The sequence below is a fragment of the Conger conger genome, chromosome 15, assembly GCF_963514075.1.
Source record: "Conger conger chromosome 15, fConCon1.1, whole genome shotgun sequence".
Classification (NCBI taxonomy): Eukaryota; Metazoa; Chordata; class Actinopteri; order Anguilliformes; family Congridae; genus Conger; species Conger conger.
The window spans coordinates 32,414,754-32,440,923 of NC_083774.1; the positions used below are offsets into that span (position 1 = coordinate 32,414,754).

General features: G+C 45.6%; 1 protein-coding gene and 3 non-coding genes across 4 annotated transcripts in view; all 4 read left to right on the forward strand.

The window, feature by feature from the left end:
• The first annotated feature begins 789 nt into the window (after nt 1-789).
• Nucleotides 790-861, forward strand: trnap-agg (transfer RNA proline (anticodon AGG)). Its single transcript has one exon. It is a non-coding gene; the product is annotated as a tRNA-Pro (tRNA).
• A 1,170-nt stretch (nt 862-2,031) lies between these two features.
• Nucleotides 2,032-2,103, forward strand: trnap-agg (transfer RNA proline (anticodon AGG)). Its single transcript has one exon. It is a non-coding gene; the product is annotated as a tRNA-Pro (tRNA).
• Nucleotides 2,104-3,273: 1,170 nt separating this feature from the next.
• Nucleotides 3,274-3,345, forward strand: trnap-cgg (transfer RNA proline (anticodon CGG)). Its single transcript has one exon. It is a non-coding gene; the product is annotated as a tRNA-Pro (tRNA).
• Nucleotides 3,346-4,908: 1,563 nt separating this feature from the next.
• LOC133111109 (uncharacterized) overlaps nt 4,909-26,170 on the forward strand; it is a 63,873-nt gene continuing 42,611 nt past the window's right edge. The window contains exons 1-3 of the mRNA XM_061221264.1: nt 4,909-5,385; nt 5,433-8,799; nt 9,164-9,252. Of these exons, the coding sequence (XP_061077248.1) occupies nt 4,909-5,385; nt 5,433-8,799; nt 9,164-9,252 (3,933 nt within the window). The remainder of the gene's footprint in view (nt 5,386-5,432; nt 8,800-9,163; nt 9,253-26,170) is intronic.

Here is a 26,170-nt window from a genome sequence, read left to right on the forward strand (position 1 = left end):
AACATATAATTGCAGCTCTCGATTTTGAGTGAAAAATGTCTCGAATGCACTGAAGACTTATAATTGTTCATCGCCCCAAACATTCTGGACCATTCACTCCTTTTTGCATTACTGGTCCATTCACTTGTGTAAATGTGCTTCCAGAAGAAACCATTGTCTGGCAAGGTAACATGTCCTCTCCTTTTGAAATGTATCGTATGTATGTCCTAGCAAATAGTCAGAGCAACAAATAAAAACAAGAATGCTATTTTTGATTTCAATGTTAAACCTGTTTATGTCCAAAGAAATGTCATTGTTTTTTGAACCAATGAGCTACAGCCAGTCTTTAGCCCACCTATGCCTACAACTGTTTAGGCAATCCAAGAAAACTCCATTTGTTTATGATGTTATAATGAGTATGTTGAAAACAGGATTTTGATTGACCGTTTGTTGAAAATGACTGTCTTTACAGTGCATTGCAGCCCGGGCATAGTAGGCCACAGGTGGTTGAACTGGATTTATTTTGTGCAGTGCTGTCCATGAATTTCTGACTGCAGAATGAAACCACCTCTGAAAGTAACAGTGAGTTGACATTGCTGCATAGTCTTTCATGACACCATTGAGGCACACTTCGATTGACCACAAAAAGCTGAATTGCTGATGCTGAACATGAATCCATTGCGCTGAACTGAAATGGATTTTTCAACCAGATGTGGTCATTTTTCTATGATAAGGCTCAGCAAAGAGACTATGAATTATGGGCTCTTTCAATTAGTAACTGTCTGGAGGTCCACCTTCACTCTGCCTTTGGGCTCGTTGGTCTAGGGGTATGATTCTCGCTTAGGGTGCGAGAGGTCCGGGGTTCAAATCCCGGACGAGCCCTGCAAAAAAACAGTCAGCACCCGCCTTTTGGCTGGTGCTTAGGATTTCTGGCCTTTGCATTTGTCTCAATACGCAATTGCAAGTTGACATCCTCACACCAAGAGATCTGCGCTAAACCACTGAGAACCCAAATCAGTCATAGAGCTACCCATTATGCTCTTGTGCAGCTTTTTTTCTTGACAGTATTCATGAATGACATTTTTGTTAATGACTATCGTGGCCATGTAAAGTCTATTTTACATTGTGTGATGAAAGTGTTTCGCTAAATGCAATGAAGTTCCTGCATTGACTGTGTTTTGGCATTTGTTTCTTCTTAGTGAACATGCATATATGCTTTGAAATTTAGACGCGCTCGAATTGTGGACATTTTGAAAGCTTCACAACATATAATTGCAGCTCTCGATTTTGAGTGAAAAATGTCTTGAATGCACTGAAGACTTATAATTGTTCATCGCCCCAAACATTCTGGACCATTCACTCCTTTTTGCATTACTGGTCCATTCACTTGTGTAAATGTGCTTCCAGAAGAAACCATTGTCTGGCAAGGTAACATGTCCTCTCCTTTTGAAATGTATCGTATGTATGTCCTAGCAAATAGTCAGAGCAACAAATAAAAACAAGAATGCTGTTTTTGATTTCAATGTTAAACCTGTTTATGTCCAAAGAAATGTAATTGTTTTTTGAACCAATGAGCTACAGCCAGTCTTTAGCCCACCTATGCCTACAACTGTTTAGGCAATCCAAGAAAACTCCATTTGTTTATGATGTTATAATGAGTATGTTGAAAACAGGATTTTGATTGACCGTTTGTTGAAAATGACTGTCTTTACAGTGCATTGCAGCCCGGGCATAGTAGGCCACAGGTGGTTGAACTGGATTTATTTTGTGCAGTGCTGTCCATGAATTTCTGACTGCAGAATGAAACCACCTCTGAAAGTAACAGTGAGTTGACATTGCTGCATAGTCTTTCATGACACCATTGAGGCACACTTCGATTGACCACAAAAAGCTGAATTGCTGATGCTGAACATGAATCCATTGCGCTGAACTGAAATGGATTTTTCAACCAGATGTGGTCATTTTTCTATGATAAGGCTCAGCAAAGAGACTATGAATTATGGGCTCTTTCAATTAGTAACTGTCTGGAGGTCCACCTTCACTCTGCCTTTGGGCTCGTTGGTCTAGGGGTATGATTCTCGCTTAGGGTGCGAGAGGTCCGGGGTTCAAATCCCGGACGAGCCCTGCAAAAAAACAGTCAGCACCCGCCTTTTGGCTGGTGCTTAGGATTTCTGGCCTTTGCATTTGTCTCAATACGCAATTGCAAGTTGACATCCTCACACCAAGAGATCTGCGCTAAACCACTGAGAACCCAAATCAGTCATAGAGCTACCCATTATGCTCTTGTGCAGCTTTTTTTCTTTACAGTATTCATGAATGACATTTTTGTTAATGACTATCGTGGCCATGTAAAGTCTATTTTACATTGTGTGATGAAAGTGTTTCGCTAAATGCAATGAAGTTCCTGCATTGACTGTGTTTTGGCATTTGTTTCTTCTTAGTGAACATGCATATATGCTTTGAAATTTAGACGCGCTCGAATTTTGGACATTTTGAAAGCTTCACAACATATAATTGCAGCTCTCGATTTTGAGTGAAAAATGTCTTGAATGCACTGAAGACTTATAATTGTTCATCGCCCCAAACATTCTGGACCATTCACTCCTTTTTGCATTACTGGTCCATTCACTTGTGTAAATGTGCTTCCAGAAGAAACCATTGTCTGGCAAGGTAACATGTCCTCTCCTTTTGAAATGTATCGTATGTATGTCCTAGCAAATAGTCAGAGCAACAAATAAAAACAAGAATGCTATTTTTGATTTCAATGTTAAACCTGTTTATGTCCAAAGAAATGTAATTGTTTTTTGAACCAATGAGCTACAGCCAGTCTTTAGCCCACCTATGCCTACAACTGTTTAGGCAATCCAAGAAAACTCCATTTGTTTATGATGTTATAATGAGTATGTTGAAAACAGGATTTTGATTGACCGTTTGTTGAAAATGACTGTCTTTACAGTGCATTGCAGCCCGGGCATAGTAGGCCACAGGTGGTTGAACTGGATTTATTTTGTGCAGTGCTGTCCATGAATTTCTGACTGCAGAATGAAACCACCTCTGAAAGTAACAGTGAGTTGACATTGCTGCATAGTCTTTCATGACACCATTGAGGCACACTTCGATTGACCACAAAAAGCTGAATTGCTGATGCTGAACATGAATCCATTGCGCTGAACTGAAATGGATTTTTCAACCAGATGTGGTCATTTTTCTATGATAAGGCTCAGCAAAGAGACTATGAATTATGGGCTCTTTCAATTAGTAACTGTCTGGAGGTCCACCTTCACTCTGCCTTTGGGCTCGTTGGTCTAGGGGTATGATTCTCGCTTCGGGTGCGAGAGGTCCAGGGTTCAAATCCCGGACGAGCCCTCCAAAAAAACAGTCAGCACCCGGCTTTTGGCTGGTGCTTAGGATTTCTGGCCTTTGCATTTGTCTCAATACGCAATTGCAAGTTGACATCCTCACACCATGAGATCTGCGCTAAACCACTGAGAACCCAAATCAGTCATAGAGCTACCCATTATGCTCTTGTGCAGCTTTTTTTCTTGACAGTATTCATGAATGACATTTTTGTTAATGACTATCGTGGCCATGTAAAGTCTATTTTACATTGTGTGATGAAAGTGTTTCGCTAAATGCAATGAAGTTCCTGCATTGACTGTGTTTTGGCATTTGTTTCTTCTTAGTGATTTGATTTGATTTGATTTGATAATCTTTATTTTGAACTTACATATATAAAAACAAAATAAAACATAATGAAGGCCACAAACTATATTTAATGAAAAATAAAAAAAAATAAAAAAAATAAAATAAAAGTGCGATCATTTCTCATCCCCTGTGTCCAAAAAGGAGTAGGAAGAAGTAAAGACTTATTTACTCCTACCCCCTTATTTCGTTAATCATAATTTCAATAATCAATTCCAAATGCGCTGTTTACTTACTATATATTATGATAGCTATATATTATTTATTTATACCTACATATACACACCTATTTGAATATTCTCATATATTTATATATACATACATACATACATACATACACATACACACATGCCAACATACATTCATGCATATATACATACATCACATATACTGTGGTGGCCCGACCAGGGATCGGTACACCACTGGGGTGGAACGGCCCGTGCGCCGGCGCCAAGAGTTGGGGATGCTGATTCAATCTGAATATTTTCCCCTGTCCTATCTAAGTGAACGGCACCTTGGAGAGAGACCGGGAGGAGAATCAGAGAACAATTTGAATTAAGCAGGAACAGCTGACACGAGTGCGGAAAGGAGAGGCGGCGTCTACAAAAGGGGCCGAAAAACGCAACCCGGGGCTCATGACGGAGGAGGAGAGATCCGGAGCCAGAGCTAACTTACGGCGAGAGAGCCCATGCACGCGGAGGAAACCCCCACGGACGAACCCTCAAAAGTCGCGGATTCACGTGAGCCGACAATTAAAACAACGCGCTCGCTAACCTCTCTCTCTCTCTCTCTCTCTCGGAGCCTAGACGGCATCAAAGACGGGCGACTAGGCGAGGAAGGACGGCTTCAGCGGCCAGGGCACCGCCGGGACAGAGCGAACCACCGGCGGATTCAAGGCGGACGAACACGGCTAATTGAATACCGGGTTTTTTTAGAAGTTTTCCCAACAGTGGAGTTCCTAATTTTTTGGACACTTATATTTTTTTAGTTTCTTTTCTTTTATGGTTTTGTGCATGAAAAGAAAGCACGTGTCGGTGCTGGACTTGTGAAGTGCCCTGAAGGCACGTGGGGAAAATAAAGACGTATTTTCACCCATTTTACTCTCTCTCCCTCTCTCTCTACCAGCGGGTCGCCACATATGGTGGAGAATGCGGGCACCCTGATCCAAGCTACCACGAGAGAGAGGCCTGACCAAAAAGGGAAAAATAAATCCAGACCCGCCAGACCATGGAGGAAGCGATAAACGCCCTACTGCGCTCCCAAGGCGCCCTGCAGAAAGCCGTGGCAGAACTGTGCCAGAAGACGGGGCCAGGGACCCCCGCCAGAGGCCCCAAGGAGGTGCTACTAAAGCAAACGCCGGACGACGAGGTCGAGGCCTACCTGGAGACCTTTGAGCGGACGGCCCACTTAGAGAAATGGCCCCCCGAAGCCTGGGGCTCCATCCTGGCACCATTCCTCAGTGGGGAGGCCCAGAAGGCTTACCGAGGCCTACCCCCTGCCGAGGCCCATGTCTACCCCACCCTGAAGGCTACCATCCTAGCCCAGTATGGGTACAGCCTGCCAGCCCGGGCACAGAGGTTCCATCAGTGGACCTACGACCCCGCCCTCCCGGCGAGGGCCCAGGTGATGGCCCTGGGGCGGTTGACCAAGAGCTGGTGGAGGGCGACGGACCGGCCCTCCTCGACCGGGTGGTGCTGGACCGCTGTGCCCGGAGCCTGGCACCAGAACTCAAAAAATACGTGGCCCAACAGGGGCCCCGGACCATTGATGGCCTCGTCAACCTCCTCGAGAACCACCAGGTGGCCCAGGAGATGATCCGAGCGACGAGAATGGACAGCCCCCGAAGACCTCCAGCAGCGGTCCGACCGGAGCCGCGGACCAGACCCCAGTGGAAGGAGGACGCCCGGACGGAGATGGGCCGGAGGAGGGAGATGAGGCGGTGCTTCTCCTGCGGCCAGGAGGGCCATCTAAGCCGGGACTGCCCCGGCAGGGAGGAGTCCATGGCCACCGCTCCCGAGAGTGGCAGACCCTGCCACTACCTCACCACCTGCTGGGCCCACCAGGGCACGGCAGCCCCGAGACTACCCATCAGGATCGGGGGCCAAGACGCAGAGGCCCTGCTGGACTCCGGGAGCGCCATAACGCTGGTGAGACCCACCCTAGCCGGAGAGAGTCGCAGTGAGACAATCGCCGTCACCTGTATACATGGCGATGTGCGGCACTACCCCACCGCTGAGGTAACAATAACCACCCCTCGGGGGCAATTCACAGGGAAGGTGGGCGTGGTGGAAAACTTGCCGGTGGCCGTGCTGTTGGGGCGAGATTGCCCGCTGTTCCGGAGCTACTGGGATGAGAGGCCTACACCGGGGAGGGCCGCTGCCAACCCCCCACCCCGCCGTCGGGGTCACCGAGGGCCACACCCGGTCTGGGTTGCCCCGTCTGGGGAGAGCGACGGAGAGGAGACCACCACCCCCGCCCGGAGACGACCCACCGCGCGACCCCACACGGGGACCACGGACACCGCCCAGGAGGGCCCGACCCCCCGGCCACCCCTGGGGCCCGAATCCAGCAGCACCGGGGAATTGTCGGAGTTCCAACCCGAGACAGAAAGGGCCCCAACCGAGTTTGGCGCCGCCCAACTACAAGACCCCAACCTTGCCCAGGCCTGGAAGGCTGCAGCATATATCGAGGGCGTCCCACAAGACGGGGTGAGTAGACCGGCCCTACCCTATTTCCAAGTACAGAATGGCTTCCTGTATCGTGTCTGCAGGATCAACGATGAGAAGGTGGAGCAGCTGCTGATACCCCAGACGCACACCTCCAAGGTACTATATCTTGCCCACACCCACCTGTTGGGGGCGCACCTAGGGCGCGAGAAGACGCAGGAGCGGATTATGGCCCGCTTCTACTGGCCGGGCGTCAAGAGGGCTGTAGAGGACTACTGCCGGCAGTGTGCGACGTGCCAACTGCACAGCCCGAAGGTAACATATCGCAACCCCCTGATACCCCTCCCCATCATAGATGTGCCCTTTCGCAGGATTGCCATGGACATAGTGGGACCCCTACCCAAGTCTAGCCGGGGCCACCGCTACATCCTGGTGATCCTAGACTACGCCACCCGATACCCGGAGGCGGTGCCGTTACGGGCCGCGACAGGGAAAAGTGTCGCGAGAGAGCTTTTCCTGCTGTTTAGCCGGGTGGGGATAGCAGAGGAGGTGCTGACTGACCAGGGGTCCTGCTTCATGTCTGGGGTGATGAAGGAAATGTGCAAACTGCTACACATCAACCAAATGAGGACGTCAGTCTACCACCCCCAAACGGATGGGCTGGTGGAACGGTTCAACAAGACCCTGAAGATGATGATGAGGAAGATGATAACCACCGACGGTAAGGACTGGGATCACCTACTGCCTTATTTAATGTTTGCCATACGTGAGGTCCCCCAGGCATCCACAGGATACGCCCCCTTCGAGCTACTCTACGGGAGGCGGCCCCGAGGGCTCCTGGACCTCGCCAAGGAGGCCTGGGAACAGCAGCCGTCCAGACAGCGCTCCCTGGTGGAGCATGTGGTTGACATGGACCAACGGATGGCGCGCATCTGGCCGATGGTCCGGGAGCACATGACCCAGGCCCAGGCAGAGCAGGCCAGGCTGTACAACCGGAATGCCCAGGTGCGTGAGTTCCAGCCCGGAGACAAGGTGATGGTCCTGATCCCCACGAGTGAATGTAAGTTTCTGGCCAAATGGCATGGCCCCTATGAGGTGGTGGCCAAGGCGGGGCCCGTCAATTACACCGTCCGACAAGTAGGGAGGAGACACACCCTCCAACGGTACCATGTCAACCTGCTGAAAAAATGGCATGAACCTGTGCACGTCTCTGCTCACTCATGTCTGACCACAGGGGGCGCCACCGGACCACCGGAGGTGACCACGGGAGACCAGTTGACGGATAGACAGCGCCAAGATCTCCGGGAGATGGTAAGCCGGCATACCGACGTGTTTTCCCCCCTCCCGGGCCGGACCAGGCTCGTCCAACATGACATCGTGACCGAGGCCGGGAAGAAAGTGCGGCTGCGACCCTACCGGATCCCGGAAGCCAGAAGACAGGCCATCAGGGAGGAGGTGGCCAAGATGCTAGACTTGGGGGTGATTGAGGAATCCCAAAGCGCCTGGTCCAGCCCGGTAGTGTTGGTGCCAAAACCCGACGGAAGTTGGCGCTTCTGCAATGATTTCCGGAGACTCAACGAAATCTCCCAATATGACGCCTACCCCATGCCCCGAGTCGATGAGCTGATCGAGCGGCTCGGACCAGCCCGATATATCAGCACCCTGGACCTCACCCGAGGGTACTGGCAGGTGCCCCTAACCCCCCGGGCGAGGGAAAAGACGGCCTTCGCCACCCCGGACGGCCTGTTCCAGTACAGAGTGCTGCCGTTTGGAGTCCATGGAGCCCCCGCCACCTTCCAACGCCTCATGGACAAGATCCTGAGGCCCCACAGGGAGTATGCCGCCGCGTATATTGATGACATTGTGATCCACAGTGCCGACTGGGAGAGCCACCTGAGGAGGCTGGAGACCGTGCTGGGGGCGCTCCGGGAGGCTGGGCTAACGGCTAACCCCGCTAAATGCCGCCTGGGCCTGGAGGAGGCCGATTACCTGGGCCACACGGTGGGACGAGGGTGCGTACGACCCCAGAGCCGGAAGGTGGACGGAATCGCGAACTGGCCACGACCCACCACCAAGAGGCAAGTTCGCACCTTCCTGGGACTCGTGGGATATTATAGGCAGTTCATCCCGGACTTCGCGTCTAGAGCAGCCCCACTACACGACCTAACAAAAAAAGAGCAAGGCCACACCGTGAAATGGTCGGAGGAGGCAGATCGGGCCTTCGTGGACCTGAGGGCTGCCCTGGGACAGGAGCCAGTGTTAGCCACCCCTAACTTTGCACAGAAATTTGTCTTGCAGACCGACGCCTCAGAGACAGGACTGGGAGCCGTCCTGTCGCAGATACAAGACGCAACGGAGCACCCCATCACATACATCAGCCAGAAGCTCCTGAAACACGAGAGAAACTACAGCACGGTGGAGAAGGAGTGCCTGGCCATCAGATGGGCAGTGGGTAAGATGAGGTATTACCTCCTAGGCCGGGAATTCATACTAATCACTGATCATGCCCCCCTGACCTGGATGTATCGGTGCAAGGACACCAACGCCAGGGTGACCCGATGGTTCCTCGAACTCCAAAATTTTAAATTCAAGGTGGAACACAGGGCGGGGAGGCTCCAGGGAAACGCGGATGCACTGTCGAGGATGAATGAGGGCCTGTATTGTAACGCTCCCGCCGAGGGCTGGGAGCTGAGGGGGAGGAAATGTGGTGGCCCGACCAGGGATCGGTACACCACTGGGGTGGAACGGCCCGTGCGCCGGCGCCAAGAGTTGGGGATGCTGATTCAATCTGAATATTTTCCCCTGTCCTATCTAAGTGAACGGCACCTTGGAGAGAGACCGGGAGGAGAATCAGCACCATGGCCAGCAACCCCCGGGGCGAGACGCGTGCGGCCGCATTCCGCACGTGAATGAACAATTTGAATTAAGCAGGAACAGCTGACACGAGTGCGGAAAGGAGAGGCGGCGTCTACAAAAGGGGCCGAAAAACGCAACCCGGGGCTCATGACGGAGGAGGAGAGATCCGGAGCCAGAGCTAACTTACGGCGAGAGAGCCCATGCACGCGGAGGAAACCCCCACGGACGAACCCTCAAAAGTCGCGGATTCACGTGAGCCGACAATTAAAACAACGCGCTCGCTAACCTCTCTCTCTCTCTCTCTCTCTCGGAGCCTAGACGGCATCAAAGGCGGGCGACTAGGCGAGGAAGGACGGCTTCAGCGGCCAGGGCACCGCCGGGACAGAGCGAACCACCGGCGGATTCAAGGCGGACGAACACGGCTAATTGAATACCGGGTTTTTTTAGAAGTTTTCCCAACAGTGGAGTTCCTAATTTTTTGGACACTTATATTTTTTTAGTTTCTTTTCTTTTATGGTTTTGTGCATGAAAAGAAAGCACGTGTCGGTGCTGGACTTGTGAAGTGCCCTGAAGGCACGTGGGGAAAATAAAGACGTATTTTCACCCATTTTACTCTCTCTCCCTCTCTCTCTACCAGCGGGTCGCCACAATACATACATATACTGTACATACATATTTACATACACATACATATAACCCGCATCCACGTTGGTGTATGTTACAAGAGTAAAGACTCTCTGATCGCTGTATTGTTCACAAAAAAAGATATAATAATGAATTAAATACAATCCTCTTTCCTCCACACTATAACCATTGAGAATGATGTTTTTATACAACCTCTTAAATTGTACAATATTAGTGCTCTTTTGGAGTTCCAAATCCAAACCATTCCATAGGTTGACCCCACCGATTGTAATCCACTGACTTCTCATAGTGGTATGTATAGGAAGTTGCTTTAACTTAAAATCCCCTCTTAAATTATAACCCCCCTCTCTCTCAAAAAACATCTTCTGTATATTTCCCGGAAGTAAATTATTTCTTGCTTTAAATATGATTTGAGCTGTTTTGAAACTGACCAAATCCATAAACTTCAATGTATTTAGCTGTACAAAAAGAGAGTTTGTGTGATCCTGGAAACCAACATTGCTCACAATCCTTATTGCTCTCTTTTGCAGTATGACCAGTGGTTGTAAGATACTTTTATATGCGTTACCCCAAATCTCCACACAATAACTTAGATATGGCAATATCATTGAACAATAGAGTATATACAAAGCCCTTTGATTTATAATGTGTCTTGTTTTCCCCAGTATAGCAACATTTCTTGCCAGTTTAGCTCTTATATATGAAATATGGTGTTTCCAGCTGATTTTGTGGTCTAGAATTTTAGAAATTTAATTTGATATACTCTTTCTATTTTTATATTATCTATCATTACTGTTGCCTCTGTTTCAATTTTACGATTACCAAAAAACATTATCTTTGTTTTATTCAAATTTAATGACAGTTTGTTCCTGTCAAACCACCGTTTTAGTTTATTCATTTCTGAAGTGATCACCTTCAAAAGCTGCTGCAAATTGTCCCCAGAACAGAAAATATTAGTATCGTCAGCAAATAAAACAAATTTAAGAATGTCTGAAACTTTGCAGATGTCATTTATATAAATAATAAACAGTTTGGGTCCTAAAATGGAACCCTGAGGAACCCCACACTTGATGTCCATAAGTGTTGACTTACACTCACCCAACTTTACAAATTGCTGCCTGCCCAACAAATAGCTTCTTATCCAGTTCAGCGCTACCCCTCTAATACCATACCTTTCCAATTTATCTAATAATATATCATGATTTATAGTATCAAAGGCCTTTTTTAAGTCAATAAATATTCCTATAGCATATTTTTTGGTATCTATACAATTAGTGATCTCTTCCAATAATTCAATTAGTGCTAAAGATGTACTTCTATTTTGTCTGAAACCATATTGGCTCTCAGTCAACAGCTCGTGTTTATCAATAAATGCGTCTAGCCTTACACTGAATACCTTTTCTAAAATTTTTGAAAACTGTGAAAGCAATGAGACAGGCCTGTAATTTGTAAAGCTGTGTTTATCACCAGTTTTATATAACGGTATGACTTTAGCTACTTTCATTTCACTTTGGAATTTGCCAGCGTGGAAGGACAAGTTGCAGATGTGTGTTAATGGTTTTGAGATTCCGTCAATGACTTTCTTGACTATTGTCATATCCATTTCATTACAGCCAGTTGACCTTTTGTTCTTGAAATTGCTTACAATGTCCACTACTTCTTTTTCTTCTACTGCTTTAAGAAACATTGAACTTGGATTTTTATCATAGTTATAGCCATCAAAACCTTCACTTGACTCTAAATTGATTTGGTTTGATAATTCCGGTCCCACATTGACAAAGAATTTATTAAAACCATTAACAACATCCTCCATATTTTTTAAAGTCTTATCATTTTCGACAAAGTGTGATGGGTAACTAGAACCTCTAAATCCATTTCTAATTATACTATTCAATACACTCCATAAACCTTTAATGTTGCTCTTATTATAATCCAATAATTTATTATAATAATCTTTCTTACATGTTCTCATAATATTAGTTAACTTATTTTTATATTTTTTATATTTATTTTCAGTCTCTATATTTCTATATTTTATGAATTGTCTGTATAATGTATTTTTCTTTTTACAAGCATTTTGCAATCCCTTAGTTAGCCATGGACTATCCTTGTATTTTTGTTTTCTGTTGTATTTTTTAATAGGACAATATTTATCATATGATAACTGGAATACATTTAGAAAGGATTCATATGCTCTATCTATGTCTTCTATATTGTAAACCATTTCCCAATTTTGTTCTAATAATGCATTTCTAAGTAGAGTCATAGATTCCTCATTCCGATCACGTTTATAGATGAATTTATTGGCATCCTTGTCCTTCCTATTATTGCAGTCATAGACTACAAATACTGGCAAGTGGTCACTGATGTCGTTTACTAGGAGCCCACTCACTATATTGTCTTCCAGAACATTTGTCAGTATATTATCAATCAACGTGGCACTGTGTACTGTAATTCTGCTTGGTCTTGTGATCTTTGGATGTAAACCCAAACCGTATATTGTGTTGATGAAATCCTCTGTATTCTTATGCTTATTTGGGTTCAGAAGGTCCACATTCATATCACCACAAATGAACATTATTTTTTGATTTGATATTGCAAACACTTTTTCCATCCAATCACTAAACAAGTCAATACTTGATCCAGGTGTTCTGTAAATACAACTAACTAATACATTTTTCTTTTTTTCCATACATATCTCTACTGTTATGCATTCTATTATATCATCAACAACTGCTGTCATACATTCCACCACTTCATAGTTGAGTCTATTATCCACATATAATGCCACACCACCTCTTGTCTTATTCTTTCTGCTCTTATAGTTCAAGTCATAACCATTCAATTGTAAGTCATCAACACCCTTCTCAGGGTTAATCCAGGTCTCTGATATTGCTATTATGTTGAATGGTTTCTTGAATTGCTCTAAGTATCTTTTAATGCTTTTAAAATTGGCGGACAGGCTTCTACTGTTAAAGTGGATGATTGAAAAGCTGTGATCCAACTTAATCTTTGTATTAAACTGTTCTTCTGAATAGTAGCTGCAGTTGTTGTTGATATTGTTAAAGAAATTGTTTTCAGGGTCAATGTCGTTTTCAATGTCCTGTGCTTTGTGTTCAGTATATTGAAATGTTTTTAAACGTTCATCTAAGATTATTAGTTGGTCAATAATTTCACCCTTAGATGAATAGCTTTTGTCCTGAATTGTCTTGATGTGATGTGAAATTGCTTTGACAGTCTATCCATTGATATATGATGTGTCTTTCCCATTAGCTTTTGTTGTTTGATTCATTCGTAATTGTCCAGGTCCTGCAGCTCTCTGATGACTAGCACTTTTGCCTGTTCTGGCGTTCCGTTTAATTTGATGAAGATTGTGCAGTTGGTTGTCCACATTGATTGTATTTTCTGCTGCTTTTTCAGGAATCGAGCCTTTCTGGCAATGTCCCCATTCTTTTTGGTCAAATGTTCGTTCAAGTACACTTTTGTTCCCTTTAGCCTTCTTCCCTGCTTGAGCAGTTCCATCTTGTATTTTCTGTTTGCGAATCGCATTATAACGGCTGGTTTATCGTTCTTGTTTTTCCTGGTGAGAGGGTGACAAGCCTCGATGTTTTTTCTGTCTATTACAATTCCCTTTGATTCCAAGAAAGTAGTGACCTGGTTCTCCACGGAGTTCAGGTCCCGTTCGTCGCTTGCATTCTCGCCGCTCGTTGTTGAGGAGACGGCCTTTGCGTACGATCGCGGCTTGATCTCCAATCCCGAAACAATGATGTCATTAATTTGTGTGTACTGTTCCAAGTCCGCAACGCGGTTCTCCAAACTGGAAATAACTTTATCTCTCTCCGTGTTCTGCTGTCGCAATGCTTTTACTTCTGCCACCAAGCTCATGATAGTTTTCTGTTGCTTGTTAACAGTGGCAACCTCCTCGGTTAACATGTTGAGAGTAAATTTTAACTCCTCAAGATCCTCCGTTGTAGCTGGAGTTTTCTTCGGTCCCATGGTGTTGTTTGTACCAACGTTGCCCTCCTGGATCCTGGCTGAAAAACGAGCCACACCGGTCTAGCAATATATTCCAGTTTATATTCCAGATGTTAAGCTTTCTCCCGCCGCTAAACGACACTAACCTGTACTTCGGCTAAAGACGAGCCTCGACAGGCTAGTTTGTTTGCTAACTAAGCGACCGATGCACCGCTGTTTTCCCGCAACGTCAGCCCTTCCGAACTTTCAGCTTCAACAGACACACAGAGGCACTAACTAAAAACAAAACAAACAAAAGTTAAATAACACAATAATACTTGAAAAGAAAAGAAAATAGGCAACTAATGCAAATAGTGCGGAGCTCCTGGGAACACGCCTGACCGCAAGTGCGATGTCGCCGCCAATGTGAATCACCTGTACATGCATATATGCTTTGAAATGTAGACGTGCTCGAATTTTGTACATTTTGAAAGCTTCACAACATATGATTGCAGCTCTTGATTTTGAGTGAAAAATGTCTTGAATGCACTGAAGACTTATAATTGTTCATCGCCCCAAACATTCTGGACCATTCACACCTTTTTGCATTACTGGTCCATTCACTTGTGTAAATGTGCTTCCAGAAGAAACCATTGTCTGGCAAGGTAACATGTCCTCTCCTTTTGAAATGTATCATATGTATGTCCTAGCAAATAGTCAGAGCAACAAATAAAAGCAAGAATGCTTTTCTTTATTTCAATATTAAACCTGTTTATGTCCAAAGAAATGTCATTGTTTTTTGAACCAATGAGCTACAGCCGGTCTTTAGCCCACCTATGCCTACAACTGTTTAGGCAATCCAAGAAAACTCCATTTGTTTATGAGGTTATCATGAGTATGTTGAAAACAGGATTTTGATTGACTGTTTGTTCAAAATGACTGTCTTTACAGTGCATTGCAGCCCGGGCATAGTAGGCCGCAGGTGGTTGAACTGGATTTATTTTGTGCAGTGCTGTCCATGAATTTCTGACTGCAGAATGAAACCACCTCTGAAAGTAACAGCAGGTTGACATTGTTGCATACTCTTTCATGACACGATTGAGGCACACTTCGATTGACCACAAAAAGCTGAATTGCTGATGCTGAACATGAATCCATTGCGCTGAACTGAAATTGATTTATCAACCAGATGTGGCCATTTTTCTATGATAAGGCTCAGCAAAGAGACTATGAATTATGGGCTCCTTCAATCAGTAACTGTCTGGAGTTCCACCTTCACTCTGCCTGTGGGCTCGTTGGTCTAGGGGTATGATTCTCGCTTAGGGTGCGGGGGCCAGTTGCGGATTGCCGTAACAGATTTTTTGACCGAAGGTGACCCCTCGGCTATATTTCTAGCGTCAATCTAATCAGTTATTTCCTCCCATGTTTTATGTTTTTGGTCGCTGTCACAGTTGGATTGAGTTCACTTTTTGAAATGTTTTTCCTCTAACAGTATACACATCTCCTAATCCATTGAATTTGGTTTCCTTTTTTTGTTTTCCGTATTTTCCATTTTCATAAAATAAAATAAAATATAGCTAGGCTACCGTAGGTTAGGGGTTAAAACCTAATCTTATTGTATAGCAAACAGGAAGTGATCATAACCGATGAGATAAGGCATCTATGGCTATGGTCAAATTTTGTTACAGTAAAACCTCAAACATTGCAGCAAAGCAGTTCCCTTACCTAAGATAAATGTCTAAGGGTTTATATGCAACACCCTCAGGTAATTCCCTTAGCTAATGGGAAATCAACCCTTAAGTGTCAGAGATAAGGGAAACACCTAAGGTGTTTTATGCAACCGGCCACTGGTCTTACTGTCCCTCACTCAAGATCTGCTACAACAGTACTGTCATACACAGTATGGGCCCTGGCAGTAAATATGAATAAAACTAAAATTATGATATTCCAAAAGAGATCCAGATCTCAGGGAACAAAACACAAATTCATATTAGGAACAAGTTTTATTGAATATTGATTACACTTGTAAGCCAGTCATAATTAACTCTTGGTCTCATGCGCTGGTCAGCTTGCTGACTTCCCCCTCCCGGAGCATACATTGTTAGCCCCCACCTTTTGGCACACATACCTGTGGGGGAGCCCCCCTTCTCTCACATTCCTTCAGGGTTAGAGCCCAGGAATACTGGAGATGGCATAAAGATGTTTCATGATAATTCCAGGTCAGAATATAGTAATGTTTGGTGTTATTCTGATTGGTTCAGTGCGACTGGTGTAATGGTCTAGTTTTTGTAACAGTCTACCTTTGATATCATAACCATTCAGGAGCCGAGGGGAAACTGGGCAAAAGCTGTCTCTGTAGAACCCATGTGTTTTAGCCCCCTGACCACTGCCTGGTGGGGGTTGGCAGTAAATTACAGGTTTTTAGGGTCAAGAACTAAGGCCTAGATTTTAGAGATAAGGCGAAGAAACCAAGAAATCTGGGGTTGTGTCTAATTTCCTTTCATTCACCCAAATCAGGTTTATCCAAAAGGTATATTACCATGAAAGGTACAAATACATATTTACAGCATAATGCAGTTATCATGAAGACTCCCAACTACATCATTCATAGATATGATGGGGTGGCCTGTAGCGTGGTGGTTAAGGTCAGGAAGGGCTGCCATTTGTGAGGAGCCTGAAAGCTGGGGTTTCTGGTCAATGCTGTTTAGACTACCTTCTGGGGAGTTTCAGGCAAAGACAAGGGAAAGATGTATGAGTAGTCCAAGGGCAGTTGGGTCATGGGAAAAGAATCGTCCAGAACATTGGTGACCTCCCTGTGACCCCTTACCTGGTCACTTCCAAGGGGGAAGACTCCAGACAATGCCACAGTGCCCTCATTTGGGCACTGCTGTCATTACACCGGTGACTGCTCTCCTGGATTAAATATAATCTGTTTGGTATGGATGTGATCCAGTAAAATCAAGGAATCGGATGAGATACATTTCATACCAAATGGAGTTTAATAACTCAAGGGAAAACCTGCATGTCCTCTCTTAGTAATCATCTCATTTTCCCTACTTAACAACCCCCAAGGGTGGGGGTCCAGATTCAACCAACCCTCCAGGTTGATTTATGGCACTGCCGCCTGGTCCAAACATATGATTTGGCATAAAAGCAAGGGAGACAGACCAATCTGGGAAGACCGTACCTGGCTTCCCGCACAGCACGTTCCATGTATGTGTAGCAACAGAAGATCGTATTCGACTTCCCACACAGCATATTGTATGTATATGTAAATATCAGGAAGATCGTATTCGGCTTCCCACACTCTGCATATTCTATACTCTGTGTTTCTGTGTAGCCAACGCAGGCTAGGTATGATGATTTACTCTATCTCTATTCGTAATTTGTGTATTCTGTAATTGACTATTGGAATTCTAAAGCTATTAACCAACCTGTCTGCGAATAAACTATTTTGTTTGTAACTTGCGTGATCTCCATGACTCTAATTCATCTTGTACCTTTTTCAGCCTAAATTACAACTGAATACTCAGGGGGAAATGGTGGCTGAAGACCGACTGATCAGCGGCTTGGTACATTCGTGGTAGTTCTAAGCTGTGAGGCCGCCAAGTTCGGCCCATAAAAGGATTGGTGGTGCATGGCTCTTGTAATTTGGTGTGAAGGGAACCCTCTGGGTGTTACGACGCTGGTTCCTGTCTAATTAGCTCTAAGGAGCCCATTTAATGCTACGCTGACCTGGGCTCGCAACTATCATGGCAGTGTTTTGCATGTATTGTGTTGGCTAGACCCTCAGCCTCTGAGTTCTCCACTGAACTGAGATTTCAGCAATAGTGCTAATCCCGGGAGCATATATTGAGTAATGGTGGCGCAGGTACGAGTCGAGTGTAATCACTCCCGAGTTTGCATATGTTTCAAACCCAAATTTCGAAATTATATCTTAAATGGAGTCAGATAAACTCAAGGCTAGTTCCTTCTCTATAAGAGCCTCTCCTCAATCTAGTGGCATAATTTAGTACTGCAGTTTCAACTCCTTTTAGCTAACAGAAGAAGAAGAACCTCCTGTTCCAGTGACAACAAAGAAAATTGTGTATCTTCAGTGCAGCAATGTTCATGCTCTATCGTTAGCCATCACTAAGTTTCCATCCCTTTGAGTGGCAATATCAGTAAGGCAAACTATTATCCATCATTGCTAGAATGTTTATCTTGAATAATTTTATCATATTTGTTACAACTTTGGTAACTTGCATTACAGCACATTGCAATGATGGCATTTAGGCTATACTTTGATACTTGAGACAATGATTCGTGTAAATATAATGTTCAATGTGATACTGACCTGATTATTAGTTCAATCATATACTTACGGTACATTTAGGTATTCCTGCGGAGAGAATGATAGTTCATACTTACCTTACATTTCCTGCAAAATAGAGGATTAGTTATCCTAGCCAAATGTAACTACATTACATTATTGGCATTTGGCAAACACTCTTAGCCAGAGCAACATACAGTTCATTAGGCTAAGCAGGAGACAATACTCCCCTGGAGTAATGCAGGGTTAAGGGCCTTGCTCAGGGGCCCAACAGCTGCGCGGATCTTATTGCGACTACACCGGGATTAGAACCCCCAACCTTACACTTCCCAGTCATTTACCTTAACCACTACGCTACAGGCCGCCCCGTAGCTTGAGTAAGGTATTTTGTGTTGTATACTGTGTATTTTTCTGTATGTTTCAGTTTCATACTTCTTTGTCATTAAATCTTGTCCATCTTCAACACTGGCCTGTTCCTTGGAGGATATAATGCAAGGGAGAGTTTAGCTGACTGTGAAAACCTAATACACGACAGGGGTCACATTGGGTGTAGCAGTACAAAATAACTAATGAACCTGCCGGAAGGCAAAAGGGGAAAATGATCAAATGGAGCAGGGCAGCGTGACAATAGAACGACTTCTAATGTGGTATTACCCCTGTACGCCCTCCTGGTCTGTCTGCTCTAGTCCCATAGTATAGAGCCACTTCTAACATGGTATTACCCCTGCACGCCCTCCTGGTCTGTCTGCTCTTGTCCCATAGTATAGAGCCACTTCTAAGATGGTATTACCCCTGTACGCCCTCCTGGTCTGTCAGTGGAAGCTCTAGTCCCATAGTTTGTCACATAGATTACACGGGAACTGTGTGCAATTTTGAACAAATTCCAAGATGCGAAATCTAATGTCTTGCACCAGATTATCCTATCACTAGAGAAAGGCATGGTGTTTCAAAGAGACTAAACAATGACAAATGACCTCACACAAACAGTTCATAACTGCAGAGTCCAAATGATTTATATGCAATTGTGGAGATAAAAAACAGCGATTGTGCAGATAAAAAATGATTATGCACTAAAGTGATGTGTTGTTGCTTATTCAGTGGTTTAACTTGAAAGGAAAATGTATTGAAACTACTGCAATTTTGTTGTGTCCGTGGGGAGGCCTAGACTGACATTTCCGAGATATCACTCAAATCCACAGAAAAAGAATGACATTTAAATTATTGTTTCTCACCAGGAGTGAGAAATGCATGCATGTTTTTTTTTTGTTTTTTTTAATAAAGCAGTCTGCAGGATTTGGTGTAATCAGATAAAAGATGGAAAATACGAATCTAAAAATCAACCTGTGATGTTAACCTGCAGGAAACTTGCAGAAAGTTATTTTTCAGGAAATAATTTTGCTGCGTTTGGTGCTGTTTGCAGAATTACTGGATTGCTGTTAGGCTCGCTGTATGGGATTATGGGTATATTTTATGTCTTTTGATGGAGTTGAGTTGTGTCATAGCAGGTTTCCACCCCGATGTGGCTCTTCCGTCAGTCTAGAAATCAAAGGATAAAACACGGCCAGTGGAGGCAGAACTGAAACAGCATTTCCATCTTAGCTTCAGAGCAGACACACACAGATCGGTCTTGACAACTTGATTGGTATAAATACCAATATATTTATGCTGCGTGTGTATGTGTGTTTCACTTCCATTGATATATATACAATGAAGAGGTCCCCTCTGAGTCAGCATACCACGCACGCTTTTTATTTTATTTATTTCGACAAGTATTTGATTGTCGAAATTTTAAAATGTATTTTTAGAATGAATGTATATTTATGGAGAGAAAGTAACTGGAAAGAATGTGCTTCTTGAGTGTTCATTCCTGCAGATAATGCACAATATTACATAAGCTCTAGACTTAGTGCAGGGGTGTCAAACTGAATTCCCAGGGGGCCGCAGTGTCTTCCTGTTTTTATGGTTTCCTTTCAATCAGCTGCCAATCAACTGGCCAGCTGCAAGGCCAATTAAGGCGTGCGGATGCCAATTAAGGTAAATTAAGGCGTGTGGATACTTTAACCAATCAATGACATGAATGAACTCAGAACACCCCAAAAACCAGCAGACACTAAGGCCCTCCCGGACTGGAGTTTGACACCTGTGACTTAGTGTCTTAATAAAAACCTCTAAAGATTTGTTCATTTTACCTGATTCCAAGTCTCTTCTGCTCCAACTGTTTACTTAGTGTTTCGCATTTTGTGTTATTCGTTTCACCTGAGCCTTGTTACTCGATTCCTGTTTGTACACCTGTAAATCATTTCACCTCGTTGTCTGTGTATTTAGGTCTGCCCATTTGTTCAGTTATTTGCCTAATTGTAATGTGCTCCTGCCATTCTCGGCAGTGTTTATTTGCCTGTGTTCTGACCTGTTTCGTTTACTCTGACCTCTGATTACTGGATTAACCTTCTGTCTGCTTTTTACCCACTGTGTATGGACCTTGATTTTACTTTCTGTTTGTATTTCTGGCAGAGATGTGACCAAGTCCCTCTTATCCAAGTCACAAGTAAGTCTCAAGTCATTTGGTCCAAGTCTCAAGCAAGTCCCAAGTATTTTTTTCTTGGGCAAGTCAAGTCAAGTCAAGTCACAGGTTATGTCAAGTCAAGTCAAGTCGAGTCCTTGGTTACGGCAAGTCAAGTCCCAAGTCGAGTCACTATTATCTCAGTTTAACCTTAAATTAACGTGTGGTGGACAGTAATTCTGCTTAGGTGTGACAAAATGACTGTTTTTGTGGCTTTTAAGCGCTCATTTTACCAGCATTCCATCAATGTTAAATGCTGGACCCCGACGGCACCGAAAAACAGGCAGATTTCACTGCCATTCCATTATTTACGTATATGGAGCTCAAAAATGGTGACACAACAATAGCTTTTGCTGGTTTACTTCATGCGCTCATACATGGCAGTTGGTGGCAGTTCGAACTGTCAAAAGTGTGACTGTAGCCAGGTCAATATTTTTGCTGGGTACTCGGTATGTCCAGCCTTATAAGTCCAAAGTCCCTGGTTACTTTTTCATAGTTTAAATGGATTTTGACAATAGACATGTCAGACTTCAATCATGTTAACGCTCTCGAGCGTGCGTCAAAGTTTAGGTAGCAAATAACAGTGCTGTATCCTTCTGACGTCATTTACATAGCTACAGAACTGTCCGATCACGCCGAATCACTGATAGAAACAAGATGAATTAATGACGATTCAGAAAATGTATAACTTTTAAAGATTTAAATAAATCCTATGGTGGGACTTTTGCCATTTATGGACGGTACGACAGAAAATTCCGGTGCCGTCGAACTTAATCGAATGCTTTTATTTATATCGTTCGAATGACCAAGTGCCGTTAAAAAGCAAATTGTATGGCTTTGTGTTATTCGCGTATGCTAGCTACATCATGCTAACATCGTACAGGGACCAGTAAAGGCTTAGAACACACTTGCACTTAGTTATTGTAAGTTTGATCACCTCTACTGTAAAGTAAAAAAGTGGACAAATTACGTTTTCTGTGAGAAATCTATTGGCGAGCTCACGTGCACACACAGCGGTCTACATTCTAAAGCTCCACTTTGCCCTCCCTACTAATTAATATCACCTGCGCCTATTTAGGAATCAGTCTGTTTGTTGTTTGCAACTGAGAGAGGGTGAGTCAGGGTGCCGATATTTCTGTTGACCACTAAACGCTAACACTAACATCTAAGTCCAAATGCAATACCATCTATGCAGAGCAATGTTTTGTCGTAGTATCAATAAACACTCTTTAACTGCAGCTACGGACTCATGCTCGTTCCTTGGACTCGTGTCGGACAGATCTCCCTGTACTCGCCCTCTCAGTGGCTTATAGTAGGTTTTGATAGTCGCATTACAGCCACTAAATTAATCAGCCGTTCCTCCTCCACGACACCGTGTCCTACAGCGCTTTCAAAGCGCGGGGCAGGGGGTAAGTAGAAACGGCTTCTGACAAACGTTTAGTACAAGTTATGTTTATTAAATGTGTTATTTAATGTGCATTTGGTGTCTGTGGTCTGTTTTGGGAGCTGGTAATGGAGAGTATTGGGGGTGCAATTGTGTGGGGGCAGCATCACGGTCGGGTGCTGTGGCGGCAACAGAAGGACACACGAAGAAGAAGTAATGCTCACTGAGCATACCCACAGTGTTCAGACTAAAATAACCGGTAACTTTTTGAAGCAACAAGGATTCCGATCAGTGAGCAGAGTAGAGTAGCAGTCAATACAAACTAATTTAGCCCAATGTATGGGATGTCCCGGCTAATACGGGATAGTTGGTAACTCTTGGCGGCGTTCCAGGACTTTTTTTTTCTCCCCCTGACGCGACGGAACAGCAGCCTCTTTTTGTATCGGGACCTCCTGATTTACAAACTAAGCACTGGTTATTTCATTTTATCTGGCTAACGTTAGCTAACATGAGCCACCCCTCACACTTACCGATCCAAATGAGTCCTCAAATGACGAACAAAGTTTGATGTTGTACTCTGGCTGTCAGAAATCGTTGTTGAGCAGGTCTTGCATTCAGCAGTTCGTTTTTTTCCATCACATTTGAAATTTTTAAATCCAAAAGTGATGACTCTTGGCACAGTCGCGGTAGCCATGATCAGATCACATTCACATGACAGGGCAGTCATCCAATCATGACCATGCCATTCCCAGTGTACGCGCTCGCATACCAGGAAACCTTGACAACTTGAACATTTGAATAATATTTAAACTGAAAACAAAACGAACACAAACAAGTCATTCGAGTCATCATGTCTCAAGTCACATCAAGTCTCAAGTCTTTAACTTCCAAGTCCACCTAGAAGCCTCCCAGTCTGCTGCCTTCCTACCGCTAATCCACTCCTTCGGCCTCTCCCTGCAACACTCTCCTCCAACCCACAAGGCGGGCAATGTCCTAGACCTTGTCTTTGTAAGGAACTGCTCATGCTCCGATTTCACGGTTACCCCTCTGCATACATCTGATCACCACTTCATCTCATTCTCCCTCCCTCTTCCTCCCCATCCTCCTCCCCCTCCTCCCACCCACACTTCCTCAGCCCGCCGTAACCTCCGCTCCCTCTCACCCTCTTCCTTTGCCAGCACCGTCACCGCCTCACTCCCCCCTCTCGAATCCTTCTCCAAACTCCCCGCTGACTCTGCATCTACCACCCTCCTTTCATCTCTCTCCTCCGCCTTTGACTCTCTCTGTCCCCCTGTCTCAAAGCCACCTCGCACATCCCCTCCCAGTCCTTGGATATCTGACACCCTCCGTACCTCCAGGGCCAGCCTCCGCGCAGCGGAGAGGAAGTGGGGGAAATCCAGAGACGCTTCCGACCTCATGACTTACCAGTCTCTCCTGGCGGCATTCTCTTCCGATGTCACTGCCGCCAAAGCAAAATACTATCAAACGCAAATTCAGAACTCTGCTTCTAACCCCCGGAAACTTTTCTCCATTTTCTCCTCTCTCCTCAACGCACCGCCTCCTCCTCCTCAGTCCTCCTTCGCTGCTGATGACTTTGCTGATTTCTTCAATGAGAAGGTCGCAGTCATCCGCAGATCCTTTACAACCACCGCTGTGCCCTTCCCCCCCTCTAGGCCCATCCCTTCCTTTTCCACTTTCTCCCCCCTTACAGACTCTGATGTTTCTCAACTCCTGCTCTGCCACCGCCCTACAACCTGTGCCCTTGACCCTATCCCCTCTTCTCTTCTCCAAACTATCACACCTGACATTCTCCCATTTGTCACCTCCCTTGTCAACTCCTCCCTGTCTTCCGGCTGTTTTCCGGCATCCTCCAAGAGGGCCCACATCACTCCGCTGCTAAAAAAGCCTACCCTGGATCCCTCCATCATCCAGAACTACCGCCCGGTATCTCTTCTTCCTTTCCTTTCTAAAACTATAGAACGAGCCGCTTCTACTCAACTTTCTTCCTTCTTTTCTAACAACAACCTGCTAGACCCCCATCAGTCTGGCTTCAGATCGGGCCACTCGACAGAGACTGCGCTCCTCTCCGTCAGTGAGTCACTTCATGCCGCACGAGCAGCCTCCCTCTCCTCTGTCCTCATTCTTCTAGATCTCTCTGCTGCCTTCGACACTGTGGATCACTCCATCCTCCTGTCTGCCCTGTCCGCAACGGGCATCTGTGGCACAGCCCTGGACTGGATTGAGTCCTACCTCTCTGGTCGCTCCTTCCAGGTTGCCTGGGCTGGTTCGGTATCGACACCTCGGCCCCTCGCCACAGGAGTTCCCCAGGGCTCAGTCCTTGGCCCGCTTCTTTTTTCTCTCTACACTCGCTCCCTTGGCCCTGTGATCACTGCACATGGGCTATCCTACCACTGCTATGCGGATGATACCCAACTCTTCGTCTCGTTCCCGCCGTCTGATACGCGGGTTTCAGCCCGTATCTCTGCTTGCCTGAGGGACATCCAGAGCTGGATGGACAACCACCATCTAAAGCTCAACCCAGGTAAAACTGAAATGATATTCATCCCTGCTAATACCTCTCCCCATCTGGATCTCTCCATTTCCCTCGGGGATACCACACTCACGCCGTCACCCAGTGCAAGGAACCTCGGCGTGGTGATGGACAGCAGACTGTCCCTTTCCGAGAACATTGCGGCGGTGACCCGGTCTTGCAGGTTCTTCCTATACAACATACGGAGAATCCGCCCCTTTCTCACCCCCTACTCGACCCAGCTCCTGGTCCAAGCGATGGTTCTGTCCCGCCTGGACTACTGCAATTCCCTCTTGGCTGGCCTCCCAGCGTCCGCCATCAGACCCCTCCAACTCATCCAGAATGCAGCAGCTCGCCTGGTCTTCAACCTTCCCAAATACTCACATGTCACCCCCCTGCTTACTTCCCTCCACTGGCTGCCTGTCATGGCTCGCATCAAATTCAAAACATTGGTGCTAGCCTTCCAAGCAGTTAAAGGGTCTTCCCCAGCTTATCTGCAAAAAATCATCAGACCCTACACCCCTGCCAGACCTCTTCGTTCAGCCTCCACAGGCCGCTTGGCACCTCCCCCTCTCAGAACCTCCACCTCACGCTCACGACTACTGTCTGTTCTGGCTCCACGGTGGTGGAACGAACTCCCCGTTGAGGTCAGAACTATAGAATCTCTCCCCACCTTCAAGCGCAAGCTGAAGACACACCTCTTCAAACAGCACCTCTCCCCATCCCTCCCTACCTCCCTGTGAACCTTAATTGTTGTCTCTGTGACTTGCTTTGTGTATCGGTATTTTAGTTGGCTAGGTAAGCAGTGTTTGGATAGTTAACTTTGGTGACTTTTGCTCTGTTTGTTTGTTTGTTAAAAAAAAAAAAAAAAAAAAAAAAAAAGGCCCTTGTCCTTATCTTTGTTGTACAGGTAGCAGTTGAAATTGTACTTACCTCTAGGGTCTTTCAGCGAACTTATCCCTGGGTATGGGTATGCACTTTGTTGTACGTCGCTCTGGATAAGAGCGTCTGCCAAATGCCAATAATGTAAAAAAAGTCCAAGTCGAGTCTCAAGTAAATTATTTTCTGTCAAGTCAAGTTGCAAGTCGTCAAAAAGGTGTCCGAGTCCGAGTCACAATGACTCGAGTCCACATCTCTGATTTCTGGATTTCTGGACTGCCTGTTCTGACTGAAGCGTGACATAACAATCTGGTCATGGAACCAGTAAACCCGACTCCAACTCAAGAGGCTCTCCGACTCCAAGGACAGAGACCCTAAACCAATGTGTGGAGAGCCTGCATATCCAGATGACCAACCTCTCCGATTTTCTTGAGAATGCCCAAGCCACTCATCCTCCTGTGGTCACTGTTCCAGAGGCTGCCCGTGTTCATCCAAAACCATGTCTCCCTCCTCCAGAGCGCTACACTGAAGAACCTTGTTCTTGCTCCCTGATCTTCGAACTGAAGCCATGCCTATGTGATCACCCTGCTGGCTGGGAGAGCACAGGAGTGGGGCAAGGTGGTCTTAGAGTCGGATGCCCCGAGTGCCACAGTTTAGCCCTTTTCTCAGAAGGCATGAAGAGGGTCTTTGACCATGCCACTGC